Here is a 14,267-nt window from a genome sequence, read left to right as displayed (position 1 = left end):
TTCACAGATAAACACTTACTCGGTGTCCTCAGACATAAAAGCAACACGTCGGCTCATCCTAAAACAGCAAGTAAATGAGAGGAAAGAGCAGGTGAGGGTATGGGTAAGAGCGGGGTTTGCAGGCGCCCTAAATGCACACAATATTTTTCAAAGCTAGCAATTTAACGTGTGAATCGCTAACAGAGGGAAATGTTTTGCTTTGCACATCTGAACAAAATCATAACAAATAAAACCTGCTAGAAAAGCAGAGCAACAATCCCATTCATCAAATCTGGGAGGGGGAGTGATAACACATGCACAAAAAGCTTAACAGTTATCTCACATCATTGGAGGAAGCTCGTCGTCCTCCAGCCAGAAGGGTTTCTTTCGAGGTTTCTCATTTACATCCTTCTTTCTCTCCTCCACCTCAGCTTTTTCCTCAACTCTCTCCTCCACTTTCTGCTTTTCCAGCCCTGACTTTACACTACAGACTTGTGCAGGACCAGGACTGGGTGCAGGCACGAGTGAAGGAGAAAAGAGGGGTTCAGCAGTAACTGTGGCAGAGGTATTAGGGACCATCGCACCTTCGCTTTCTTGCTTTTCCTCCTTTTCCTCACGCCTTTCTCTCAGCACTGCAAACGTGGGACTGGTTGGAGCTTTGGAGGGCAGGGCCTGTGGCTCTGCTGCCACAGCAACAATACTGCTGGAATAGCAACCCAGTGACAAGGCCAATATTAACAGAAAATATGCTTATAGGGGAAATTAAAACTGCATCACTGAAGACTGAAAGCTGATCCACTCTGGGTATGTTACAGCCTGCTATGAGATCACTGAGCGGGGATGGTTAGACAGTGCTTAAAGAGTCGGGTCACCCAAACAACATAATAATGCTTTTCTTGTCAACTTTTCATCTGATCTACTGTAAGTTCAACTTTGCTGTTGAACCAAGAAGGTGGAGTGTGAGTTTTTAGACTGTTTCATCAGTTCTGTTTCACGGATTCATTTTAAAGTCACACTGTATTACACTAGATGCTCTCTGTAGTAGCTACCAAGTCTCTTGCTGTTGAAGGGGTGTTCTTCCTTCATACAGTTGCCAAGTGCTTGCTTATAGAGAATTGTTGCAGTTCTCTGCAGTTGAAAAACTGAACTGAGCAGATTATAGTGGCTCCATAATGATGTGGCTTAGTTTACATATTAACCTAAGAAGAAAAAGATCCCTGGTTTCATTCTGGAAGACACAAATCCCTTTGGGGTTGTGTTCAGAAAGGCATTACGTCATTGGTGTAAAAATCTGCCAGATCAAATATGCGGCGCTACCTGCTGTAGAGACCCCCTAAGGAACACCTGATAGCATCTTTCTTTATTGGAAATTGTACAATGATACAAATGTCATTATCAACAAAACAACCAGACTACCAGAACAATATATTTAGAGGGTGATGCAGAAGATTTAGGTAATTATTTGTAATGATGGTAATTTAACTGGATATTGAACATGGCACACAGGTAAATCTTGCTACTACATGTTATATCATCTTGTAAAATGATACTTTTGCATGATTTCACTTTATTAAGATTCTATTTATGTTCACAAAACATGAACATGACATATTATGAGATATATGATATATTATAATGCCATCATGTTGCATGGCAACCACCTAACAATGGACTAGAAGGATCTGAGCATTACTGGGGACCCAAAAATGGACTAATTGCTTTAAGTAATCACACTCTCTTAGAGTGATGAAGTATATTGGTTTGCCAACAGCATGAAAATACTACACAGCACTGCAGCATGGGTAAGTACTAGTTTACATAAATAGGCAAAGCTTTCTGGCAGTTTTATAGATTTGGAGAATTTTTATAATTTGCATAAATGTGTTTCTCATCCCTAAAGCCAGATCTCTGCCAAAGACAGATTAAGTATTTATAGACTTTTTCAAGTTTACATTTTCACATAATTAGGGTGACCCAACCTTTAAGAGTTTCAACCTCTTCAGACTGAAACAGCAGCCATTTATGTGATTCAGCCGTGATTCATAGCCAACAGTCCTTTACACAACAACGACAAAAGTCACGCCTAACAAAACCTACGTTAGATGTCACGACAAAACATTCAACCACATTAGTTCAACCAAAGCACAAATGAGCCAAACCATGTGGGAAACAGAGCTGCGAGAATCCGACCACAGCAGCAAATCAAAGTCAACCAATCCTTTCATATGAATGAATGAACATCACACTCCACGCTGCAGGCATTCAGAAACACTCACAGCAACAATGCAGGCAAGTCGAGACTGTAATTCACCCAGGACACATGCTAATGTTAGTACTTGAAGATGTAAAGTAAACATCATTAAACCTTAATCCTTGCCAATAAACACTCTTTGTTAGTTGCAGTAGTTCACAAGTGCCACGATTTCTTTTCATTAAATACCTTTCACCCTCCTTCTTTTCTGTCAGCTTAGGCCTGCTGTGGAGCTGCTTCATAGCAGACACTGGACTGATGTTATACTTCACTGATCCAGGAACAGGCAGGAACTGATTTCTTTTAGCTGTGCTCGCTTTTTGGAACGACCCAGTCCTTCGAGCCATCATATCATCTTTCTCCGGGTCAGGCGCAGGCACATTTTCACCACACTCATCCTCATTATCACCGTATTCCCACTCTCCCTGAGACGCTGATCGGATCACTGTTGTCTCGACCTGCTGTTGAGGTGCTTCCATGGGCTGCTGGTGCTCCACTCTGTGACAAAAAGTCTTTTAACTGAAAGAACTAAACACCAAGTTATAGAACCTCTTTTATGATGCAAACAACACCCGAGCTTGTTAGTTGCATCTGCACCCTGTTAGACACACTCCAGATCACAGCTCAGCCCACCTGACGTCCAGTTTCTTGCTCCTGTCTGCCTGCACTTTCTTCTTGTTCTGCGGAGCAGCGTCTGTGGTTACCTCTCCCTGTGTGCAGCGTTTGGAGGAAGGCAGAGGTAGGAAGCGGTTGTAAGTCACTGTAGAGGCGCTTTGTTTATGGAAAACTCCCGTCCTCCTTGCCATCATGTCGTCTTTCTGAAGATCTGGGACTCTCCCCTCTTCTTCTTCCTCCTCCTCCTCTTCCTCTGATCTCCCCTCATATTGAGCCAGGCGGGCATCGATCTCAGCGGGAGTGGGAGTGGCCTTGGTGGTCCAGGGTGGGAGGTCATCAGAGGGAGAGGTAGTTTGATTGGGGTCGGCTCCAACTACCTGGCTGTTGGAGTATTGCATAAAGGCTCAAACTACAGCAGCAAAAAACAGGTCACGTGCACCTGCAGATGACCCAGATATGGCCACAAAGCCCAGGCATCGACATGCAGGAAAGCACAGCAGCAAGAGCACAGACCAGAGAAGAAAATATCAACATTCAAGATTTAGGGGGGAAAAAGCACACAAACGTGACAAAGGTACAAAACTAAGATATTCAAGAGGTGTTTTAGTTATTATTATTATTATCATCTTGTACATTTGTATGTTCATGGCTGACGTATTGTGACAATCTCCCCCTCGGATATTAATGGCCAGAAAAGTGCACAACATCAACAGATGTTCACTTGATGATGAAAAATGAAACACTTTGTTTCATATTTTCATTTTCTATTTTATTATACATCTGTATAATAATATAATTAATTGGGACAAAAATAGACTGAGCATCAAATTCTAGTCCTTGAATGTGAGCGAATGTTTGTTCCAGATTCGAAGTGACCATCTCAACGTGTTCGAGAAACATGATGAGACATCGCTGAGTCAACACCCTGACAAAACTGGTCAAAATTTGCTCTTTAAATAAGTGAGGCCATGACTTTTCTTAATAACTAAATCATTTGGCTTTCATAAATCAGATTTAAGGATAAATCTGCGACAGGGTTTTTCCTGCAGATAAAAAATTCTGACAGCCTCTTAGAGAGAATGTAGTCAGAGCCAAAGGAAAATCCCTTCAGTTTGTATTTTTTGTATTTGTGACTGCATTTAATTAAGCACATTTCTATTCATCACATGCTCATAAGCAACAGGAACTTTACTATATGTATGTAATAGTGCTTGTGTACATGGTCTTCTATTAAAGGCTCATTCTGAACCAGGAAAAACCCCTACAGCTGACGTATGAGCTGCCCGGCAGATTTATCAAGCTCCATTTGCTGCAGTATTTACTACATGCATGTGTGTGTGTGTCAATGTGTAGGCTTTCCTTGCCCATTAAAACTACAAGCAAATCAGGACATTGCAGGAAAGACCATTCAAACTACCTATTATACAAATTCAAGTAGGAGCAATGCAACAAGTGATGCAGCACAAAAGCTTCCCTGGTGCGATCCATACTAATGCAAGCGACTTGGAATTCAAACCACTAAGTTGCCTCTGTTTGGCCGCGTCCATACCTGCGTTCCCACTCTGAAAGCTGGGAGCCCAGGCCAATGGTAGGCATGGCTATGGTTGCCTTGGACAGGAGTCGTCTAAGTAACTCCGTCTCCTCGCCTTCACTCGACATGACTGTGTCTATTGGCTGCTCGATCTCAGTCACGCCCCCAAAAGTCACAACTTTGCCTTGACCTCGTCCAGCCTTTGCTGATCCGCTGAAGGGACCTCCATAATTTTTCACCAGGCAGGCCTGACACACGGGGCCTGGGCTAGTATCACTGTACATACAGTCTCACAAATTAAGACCCACAGCCACAAACACACACACACACACAACACCAGCAACACCACAAGCAGGGGGAAAAGAAATAATGAGCAACTACAGACGGAGGATGAGACTGTGAAAACAAAAGAAGGATTACATGGAAATGTTGAGTCAGATAGTGAGGATGGATGCACAAAAGAGGACAAAGCATGGGATTTTATATCCAAATTACTCAAACACTCATGTTCGCACACAGACACAGACACACACACACACACACACACACACACACACACACACACACACACACACACACACACACACACACACACACACACACACACACACAGTAAGGATTTGATCTATTCTAGGTGGTCACATTTTCTGCTCACTGCTGCTCCTCTGGGAACACAAAAAAGTCTTTATCCTATCTAATGACATCAGCACAGGCGGAGAAAAACAAAGCCAAGCAGTGCTCGCAGCCAACAGTCGCCTCTTTTTTGGTCTCACACACGGTCTCATACACACCGGCCAATTCCCTGCTCCTTTTCAAGTCCTGTCAAAGAAGACTGAAGAGGACTGAAGTGCACAATGATGAGGAGAACAAACAGCAGGCGAGAACACAGGGGGACAACAGAGACGAGGGAAGAAGGGAAAGTCCAGAGAGATGTAATTTAAAATTACTCTAAATATCTAACAGTAAGAGACTGTTGGGAGGGCTATAAACGTTATTTAATTTAAAGGCTTAACTAGTGACAGCTCACATTGTTGATGATTATTTAATTGTTCGTAAATGTAATAAATGTGACTATGATACGGAAACGTCTGTCTGTTTGCTTGTTTGTCCGCAAACTCCTCCTGGACCATTAGGAGTTGAGCCACTAAACTTGGTACACAGATACATTTAGGCCCCTGAAGGTTTTTATCTATATCAGATACTATGATGTTATCATCGTGTTGTCTAGCAACCACCTAGCAAAAGGCTAAAGGGACCCTTTTGTTCCCTTGCATAAACACTGAAAAACACTACTACGCCTAATGTTTTTAAACTTTTATTAATGTGTCACTTTGCCAACAGCACGAATGAGCCAAATAGTGCCGTGGCACAGGCGTGTAGTAAAATTAGACATTTTGAGAACTATGCTCACTTGCCAGGAACAAGATCCAAAAACTGATACCACTGTGGTGTAAGGTTATTATTGTTGACCAAAACTTAAAACTTAGTGTGAATTTTTTAAAAACCTAAATCAAAATAAACAAAAACATGCTTTAAAAAATGAAAACAAACAGAAATGCTATTGTGCCAAAAAATAATATTATAGAAATATGTCTTCAGAGGAGGCTTTGTTAGATATGCTTATTGAGACTATGACGTCTACAACACAAGGTTTGTACTACAATACCTGTTCTTATCCTTATCAACTAAAATAATCAAAGTGACACTGAAACTAATAAAACATACACTGTAACAAAACATTTTATACAATAAAAAGCTGAAGGGAAACAAAGCTACTCTGAAACTTTTTAAAACTCATACCTATCTCATTTATTATCATTTATTATCTCATTTAACAATCAAGTCTGAAACAAAATCTCTGAATTTTCCTCTGGCTGTTTAACGGGCTGAACGTGTTGGTTTTTTTTACAACAATTATTTATTCTAAAATTATAATTTCACTTATGTTTTTGTTGTTTGGGTTTTAGATAGCTGAATATTCAATTTTCTGCCTTTTTAAATTCTATAGAAAGCATCTCATTTTCAGTTTCATTATCCTCCACCTTTTTGATAACATTTCCAATTAAAACACCAGACGTGATACTCTTCTGTGTCACACCCTGCTGGGGGGTTTAAAGTGGCTGACACAAACTGAATCTATATTGCTTCAGCTAAAAAATGAATTAAACACTTCTTTATATGAGAACTGCTTACCAATAAATAGTTTGATGATCTGATGAAGACTAAAATAAAACAAGAAACACACCCACCCACACCACCCATTCTCTTGTCACCTCTTAAAGATCACACACTTTGCATACAGCAGCATTTACATACATTGTCTTGCGTGTTTGCTGAAACAGACTGTGTGTGTTTTGGGCACCTTGGTTCACTCATCCTGAGTCTCTCCCACTTCTGCATATCTGCCTGGCTCATGGAGGAAGACACAAAGCTGACCGGGCCGTCCCTGTGAGGGAGGGGCCTACTCTGAGCCCGTCTACGAGCCAGGTCGTCCTTCTGCTTATTAGGCATCGCTTTAACCTTCCCCTCGTGTCCCTCGTCCTCCTCATCCTCCTCCTCCTCGTGGCAAGAGGGAGAGTTTAGGAAGGGGTTGTCTTTGCGTGTAATGATGTCAGCAACCGCCTCCTTCTCACTGTCCAACCACAGAGCCAGTACAGCAGCATCACACGGCACACATCAAAGTGGAGCGCAACACATCAAACCACAAGTGACCGCAACAGGCAAAGAAACAAAGAGTGAGAAGAACGTTTAGAGGTGAGCGAGAGGAAATGGAGTCAAAACAACACCACGCTTTGCTAACCTGATCTCCTTCTCCTGAAGCATTTGCTGCGAGGCTCGTCTGATGCCCTCCCAGCGCTCTCTGTCTTTATCGGTACATAATGGAGGAGGGATGAACTGGTGCACTTTGGGTGCGACTGTGCCACGATGAGCTCGCCTGGACGCCAAGTCATCCTTCCGGACATCTGGAACTTTCCGCACTGCTGCTTCCTCTTCCCCGTCAGAGGGGGAATCCCACGCAGACTTCTGGGAGCTCAAAAAGTCGTTATCACGGCGGAGGATGATGTTCGGAGATGGTGACCTCGGTTCCTTTTCCTCCGTTTCGGGAGGGCTGGGGTTAGAGACGGGGTAGTGCAGCGAGGCAGTTTCAGAGGATAGTAATGTGCGGGTTTTGATTGACATGCGCCCAAACGGTTGTTAGTCCAGGTCAGTAGTCAGATGTGTCTTTATGTGTTTTAGAAACATGACACAACCACACAGAATTCCCGTCAGCTGAAACCTCTATCACAACACAAAGTGACATGGCTTAACTGCTCCTATATGTCTCTTCTCCATAAAACCAGCAATGACAAATCAGTTAGTTCACAGTCACAACAGACATCAGTGGGCTATCACACAAACATTCTCCTTAAAGCAGCAAGACAGTTACAGGCAGACAGCATCACTAAGCCAAAGGTTCATCCAGAGCACCTGTTTCTACCATCAGAAGTTCATGTTAGTGCATGTAAACAAAACCGTTTCTCCACCACAGCAGAGGCAGGAGTTGTCATGCCCATCCTCCCTGACCTGCTGTAGCGAACGACAGCAGGAAGAACTTTAATTCCTGCCTTCTCCAGCTTCTGCATCCTCCTCTGCTCCAACACTTCCTGGGTGACCACTTCCTCTTCCTGTTTTTCCCCATTGTTCTCAGGTGCCCAAGTGACAGTCTTGGAGGTTTTGTGGAGGAGTGTAATTTTTTTGCATTGATCTGCAGTAGCTTGTGGCTGACTGAGGAATGGCAGGAAGATTAAAAAAAGCACATTTGTGTTTTTTGTGCTTTTACCTCTTTTTTCACCTCGGTTTTTGTTTTTCCACAGTGACACTTGTATTGCTTTGGAAATCATTTAAAGCCAAATAATTTATTTTTAATATGTTGCTCATTACCTCCGCTGCTCTCTCTCTTCCGTATGTGGTTTTCGCCGTGGAGTTGGGACGTAGGAGGTGGCGTTGGTTCGGTTAGGAAGAAACTGGTTAAAGGGGACAGAACTTCTTGCTTCTTTGCTGGAAGTCCTTCTGGCCAACATGTCATCCTTCCGCACATCTGGCTTCCTGTTGGGGGCATCGGCCTCCGAGTCGCTGCCTCGCCCTGGGCAACAAAGAGCAACAGAGCATTACAGAGAAAATAATGCTGAAGGTCGTGCAGTTACTTCAAATTAGGCCTTCGATATAACACATAGAGACATACAGGACCCAGTTTTCACTGACACTGAGATGCAATCTGTAGTTGACTCTTATCAGGAGAAGAGAAACGACATTTAAATGCAGCCAATACATTTTAAAGGCCACTTCAGTTCCTCCTGGTAGCTTAAAAAAAGACTCATCAGATTCTTACATAGCAGGAGTTTGCCTCCCAGACTGCAATCTAAGATGTGGTTAATGTTGTTAAAAGGATGTATCAACGCAAACCATCTTTTCCTAAACTTGCCCGAGCAGAGCTATTTCTCAAATCTAACCAAACTGCAACTGAAAACTGAAAATAACATCAAAGAAAGGAACGCCTTCTGCCTCAAAGCCCTGACAGCAAATATCTCCCACTAGCCCAACCAGCCTTCATTCACAAAAAGTGACTGAAGGCAGTGACAATCCCCTTTGGCATGAATCCTGTTTGTCAACAAGTTCGACAGGCTCCAGATAACTAATTTGCACATTAACAACCACAATAAGTGCAGGATCAAGATAATGAGATTAGTACCAATTATTTATACCAGGTGCGAACACCCACGGATGAGATGTCATTACCCAGCTGAAGCACTCAGACACAGATCACATGGTAATCTTTTGTGTAAATGTTCTTTCTAAATGTTGCCAAAGAAACAGTAACACCATATTTTTTTATTACTTGTGACATGATCATTATAGATACTTTTAAGCATTTTATCAATTTATAGCAACATCACAAAGTCCTTTCTACTCCTACCTCCATGACCTAAAGGAAATGTAGGGAATAAGGCTATTTGTGGTTTGGGGGTAGTGTTTTTCTTGTAACCCTGCTGAGCATACGGTACATTATAGTGTCGACATAAAAGACACAAACAGGATGTCTGTGATACCCCCTCCCTCCATCTCACACACACACACACACACACACACACACACACACACACACACACACACACACACACACACACACACACACACACACACGGCGTGTGACAGGCAGGATGTTAACCTCAGCCTGTGTCTTTTCACAGGTCCAAACCTCTAGAGCAGGGGTGCCCAATCCCGGTCCTCGAGAGCTACTATCCTGCAGCTTTTAGATGCATCCCTACTCCAACACAGCTGAATCAAATGGTTTGATCTCTTCAGCATGCCATCATGTTTGGCAAAGGCCTGATAACAAGCCATTCATTTGATTCAGGTGTGTGGGAACAAGGATGCATCTAAAAGCTGCAGGACGGTAGCTCTCGAGGACCGGGATTGGGCACCCCTGCTCTAGAGACTGCTACTGGGACCAACAGCTGCTGCATCTGGGATCCAAAACACACACATACATGCACGCACACACACACACACACTGTGATATTCAGCTGTTGCCCTCAGCCAGTCTGACCAGTTGCACTATATGAAGGTTAAACAACCAACATGCTGTCGAACAGCAGTGAGTCTAATTCTGGACGAGCAGATTTGTATTTAAAGGAATGCTGTAGTTGAGTATTTGGGTATCTACACTTTTGCAGTTTTCCTTTGAGAGTCATTTGGGAGCTTTGCAGGCCACCAGCTTAACAACAAAGGCTTGACACAGTAGAAGTGGTGAGAAGCAAACAGCTCTCTGAAAATATAAAAACAGGATCCACTTCAGAGGCTTTTCATCAGAACTGACCGTCGCTGTTTCCTCGATTCACGACGTCGGGAGAAGGGCTGTGCTGCGAGCGTGAGCCAAAGGAATCCAGACTGGCAAGAACAAAAGGACACATACCAGAATACATTAGACATGATGTAACTGAAGTCACTGATGGGACACTTGTTTGAACACAAATGGAGGTCAAAAGCTGTGCAATTCAGGGTAGACCAGGGGTGTCAAACATAAGGCTTGGGGCCCAGAGTTGGCCTGGCAAAGATAAAAGCAGTGCAGTGCTCTCTTCTGATACACTCTAACATCAGAACAAAAACTGTGTGCCGGATGCTTCATGGCATGGGTTTCTGCGGGCTGAGCAGCTCTTGTAGGTGTGATGTGTAGATGGACCATTACTTTTGTCCATATTTAGATCCATGCCCCCACCTCCATTTAAAAATAAGGTGTGAACACCTGGTGGGAAGGGAACCCGTTCTTTCTCTGTGACATCATACAGAACAAAGCGAAAAACTCTGTATGAATGTCGACAGCAGTCTGAAACCTGAGCCTCGCAGCCCCCACTGACCTTTTTATTATAAACTTTGGCCATGCCTAATATAAGCATCTGCCATCGTTAGGAAATTAGGAATAGCATAATAGGTCCATTTTAAATACCCTTGTGCCTGCAACAGCAAATTATACAGCATGTTCAGGAGTGTTGACAGATGTGTCTCACCTGTCTAGGGAGTTGTCTCGAGTGTGCCGTGGCGGAGAAAGGGACTCACTCCTCTCAGAGTCCCAGCAGTCATAACCGCTGTCTCTAACATTGCGCTTCTGTGAACTGTCCCCTCCTTCCTCGCTCTCCTGCACACACATCAGGTTAAGTAAATTAAGTAAGTAAAATTGTATTTGTATTTGTAAAGCTAAAACATAAAAACAAAAATCAACCAAAAGCATGTTTAAAAAGATGAGTTTTTAGCTGTTTTTAAAAGACACCACTGAGTCCACAGATCTCAAATTAATGGTATCTCAGGTTAATATGCAGTCGACTGTGTGAAGCAGGAGCAATGCATGATGAAGCTCAGTTATGGGTCGTCAAGTCTAAGAAGCAAAAACTAGAAAAGGGTATTTTATTTAAACAGACTTGATTCAATGGAGTCCACAGATCCAGTCTGAACAATTTTTCATATCCTGTCTGCAGGTGTTGTTGTGTAACAAAAACAAACCCGTCTCCTGTTTCCCATCTCGGACACCCCAACAAAGACAGGAAACTAACAGGTCCATCCCCCACACCATCTGCCATTTCTGTACCTCGCTGTGATTTCACTCACCAACTTCATCTGAGCAAGAAGCCCCTCGAACTCCTTGAGGTTTAGAGTAGGCCCACTATAGGAAGCACAGCCACTGGCAGCTTTCCCCAACCAGTACACTGTGTTCAGCACCTGAGAGACACAGCCACAGGGGTTTAGGGTATATCTATAAATGCCAAACAGACTAATACTCAAGCTAACGAAAGAAAAAAAATGGTAACAACTCACATTCTTTAGTTTGCGGTTGCAGTCTGAGTCCCTAACAAGAGAGAAGAATATTACTATTGCATGTTACTCTGCTACTGTAAAAAAACACAAACCACACATTTGCACATTCACTCATTTACTTGAGGTTAGCTCGTATGGAAGTGTCCTGCAGGTCCCCTGGGTCAAACAGCTGGGCGCCCTTCAGGCCCAACTCCTCGCAGCCACGCAGAAAGACTGACAGGTTATCCTGGAGGAGACAGCAACAGCCGGTCAGTTCATCACTTGAACAGGGGTGATTTACAGAGATCAGTGTCGCACTGGAGAGTGTTTCCTTACCAGCCCGGCGATGGGGGTGGGCAGCCTGTTGATCTTCTTGACGAGTCCTGGTTTGATCGCACTTAGGAGCCTGTGTAGAGGAGGAGGAGAGGCCGAGATTTATTGAGTCTTATGGGAGTTTGTGCATGTTGGTGATGCTTGAGACATCAAAAAGTGATATGAAGTGAGGTCACAGGCTTACTCGCATAACAGGATGCCGTTCTCCAACGCACTGCGGAAGTCCTTGTCTCCAAAGCTCTTCCCGGTTACAGCCTGTGGAAGAAGGACAGGAAAACACAGATGTAAAGGTGGTGGATGGGGACACAGAGTGCAGCTCTTTGCATAAAATGGGTGAATATTTCTTTAAAATATCACAGAATAAATAAAACACCTGTGGATTCTTCTGTATGATCAGTTAAAACAGGCCAAAACTCATCAACATGTTCTATTTACAACATTATATAACACAGAAAAAGAGACTGGTATTCTATTACTGTTGGTAGAATTAATCAGCAAATATTTTTCAGCTCTTTAGTTAGAATAAACAAGCACTGATTAGCATTAAGATGCTAATGTGAATGATATCTCTGCTTTACCACCACTTGTCAGATCAGATCACAATCTGGTCTTTCTTCAGCCCACACATAAACCCTGTGTAATGAGGCGGCTTGTTACCACCCGCTTATTCAAGAAATTGTCTCTGGAGGCTAACCGGTGTCTTAGGGAGTGTTTCAAGTGCCCAGACTGGAGTGTGCTGCTGGAGTCACAGGATAACAACATAGATGTGGACAATGACAGCAGGATGGACACCATCAGGGACTACATTAGCTTTTGTAGGCATGCTGTGGCTCCAGTTAGAAACATGTGGCTGCTTTCCCAATAAATAAATAAATCCTGGATCATGAAAAAGCTCCTTAACTAGAAAAAAAGCAGGCATTCGAAGAGGAGGACAAGGAGAAGCTCAGGTGTCTGGAGTGGGAACTGAAGAGAAGCCTGAAGCAGCCAAAGGAAAGTGGTCCTGTAATAGTGGAAAACATCCTCTCTCAAACCGGCGCTCAGAGTATATTGACCGGTTGAGAAAAATATATGACCTTAACCTACCAAATTATAAAGACCCTGGAGTGTCTGGCCCTCCCCCTCTTGAGTCTAGGCTTCGTGTCCAGGACCCCTCCAGTTTTTGTCACCAGGACCACATTGTATACAGTCCTTTACATGCTGCACAGGACCTACACACACCTAGAGAGCCAGGATGCATGTGAGAATCTAGTGTATTGATTTCTCTAGTGTTTTGGACAAACTCCAGCCTCTCATATTGGAGGGGTTGGGTGTGGATCCCTTCCTGATGTCCTGGGTAACAAACTGTTAGTATGACCTCAGTTCGTCAGGCTGGTCAACTGTGTTTCTGGGACGGTGAGGTGTGATACAGCGGGCGCACAGTGGCCTGTTTTAGCACCATTCATGTTAACACTATAAACAGCGGACTTTAAATACATGCAAAAATACTGTGATGACACAGTTATTGTGACATGAATCAGTAGTGGACAAGAGCACTAATACAGGAACCTTGGTGAGGCCTTCAGGGACTGATGCAGTGGGAGCTGCCTCCCACTTAACACAACTAAAACCAAGGAGATGGTGATTGATTTCAGTAGAGCTAGAGCATCCCATCTGCCAGTCTCCATACAAGGCGAGGACAGGTCCTACTGGATGGCAAGTTGGACTGGTTGCTGAACACCAATGCTCTCTACAGGAAGAGACAGAGCCGCCTCTTCTTCCCACTGAGACGGCTGGATAAGCTGGTGGAAAAAGCCAACTCTCTGCTTGGCAGAAGGCTGGACTCACTTTTTTACAAGTGCTCTTTAAATGATCATAACTCTCATTCAAATGGTTTCATAAAGAAGAGAACACAAGCTTTACATGAATATTTGGTTTATCATGGTAGCACAAGGCATTCATAAGATAACGCTATCTGAACACAGACAGAAAAAATCAGCTCCACGTAGATTTTATCATGCACGAGTCACAATACCATGTTCTTCAACTGTTTTGGGCTAGAGAGAAAATTTAAATGGCTCCTGAATGATGAGGATTGTTTTGTAAATTTGCAGCAAAATTGATAAAATATGTCCATTAGGCCTGTATGAAACTGTGGTGAAGAAACTGAAACCTATAATGGACAACAGTGGACACTCTGGGAAGTGAAGCCACCTAAAACATCATCTCACACTCGTACACATTCTGCCTCCTGCA

The 14,267-nt window shown here is 43.4% G+C and overlaps 1 protein-coding gene across 4 annotated transcripts in view; it reads right to left on the bottom strand.

Annotated features, from left to right (window-relative positions):
* LOC147327614 (uncharacterized) overlaps positions 1-14,267 on the bottom strand; it is a 31,549-nt gene that overhangs the window by 9,599 nt on the left and 7,683 nt on the right. For 2 of the 4 annotated variants that reach the window (XM_086295342.1, XM_086295344.1), the window contains exons 2-17: positions 12,220-12,290; positions 12,039-12,108; positions 11,843-11,949; positions 11,724-11,754; positions 11,517-11,627; positions 10,922-11,049; positions 10,234-10,304; positions 8,298-8,499; positions 7,941-8,141; positions 7,177-7,485; positions 6,739-7,008; positions 4,395-4,652; positions 2,864-3,226; positions 2,420-2,728; positions 323-682; positions 20-58 (exon numbers count right to left, since the gene is read on the bottom strand). In XM_086295342.1, the coding sequence (XP_086151468.1) occupies positions 20-58; positions 323-682; positions 2,420-2,728; positions 2,864-3,226; positions 4,395-4,652; positions 6,739-7,008; positions 7,177-7,485; positions 7,941-8,141; positions 8,298-8,499; positions 10,234-10,304; positions 10,922-11,049; positions 11,517-11,627; positions 11,724-11,754; positions 11,843-11,949; positions 12,039-12,108; positions 12,220-12,290 (2,900 nt within the window). The remainder of the gene's footprint in view (positions 1-19; positions 59-322; positions 683-2,419; positions 2,729-2,863; positions 3,227-4,394; positions 4,653-6,738; positions 7,009-7,176; positions 7,486-7,940; positions 8,142-8,297; positions 8,500-10,233; positions 10,305-10,921; positions 11,050-11,516; positions 11,628-11,723; positions 11,755-11,842; positions 11,950-12,038; positions 12,109-12,219; positions 12,291-14,267) is intronic. The other 2 variants (XM_086295343.1, XM_086295345.1) reach the window with 2 other exon arrangements.

The sequence above is a fragment of the Aulonocara sp. 'chitande type north' Nkhata Bay genome, linkage group LG6 (genome assembly GCF_057382095.1).
Source record: "Aulonocara sp. 'chitande type north' Nkhata Bay isolate Kocher_YH1m ecotype deep benthic linkage group LG6, A_spYH_male_GT1.1, whole genome shotgun sequence".
NCBI lineage: Eukaryota > Metazoa > Chordata > Actinopteri > Cichliformes > Cichlidae > Aulonocara > Aulonocara sp. 'chitande type north' Nkhata Bay.
This window is presented reverse-complemented; position numbering and strand designations above follow the sequence as displayed.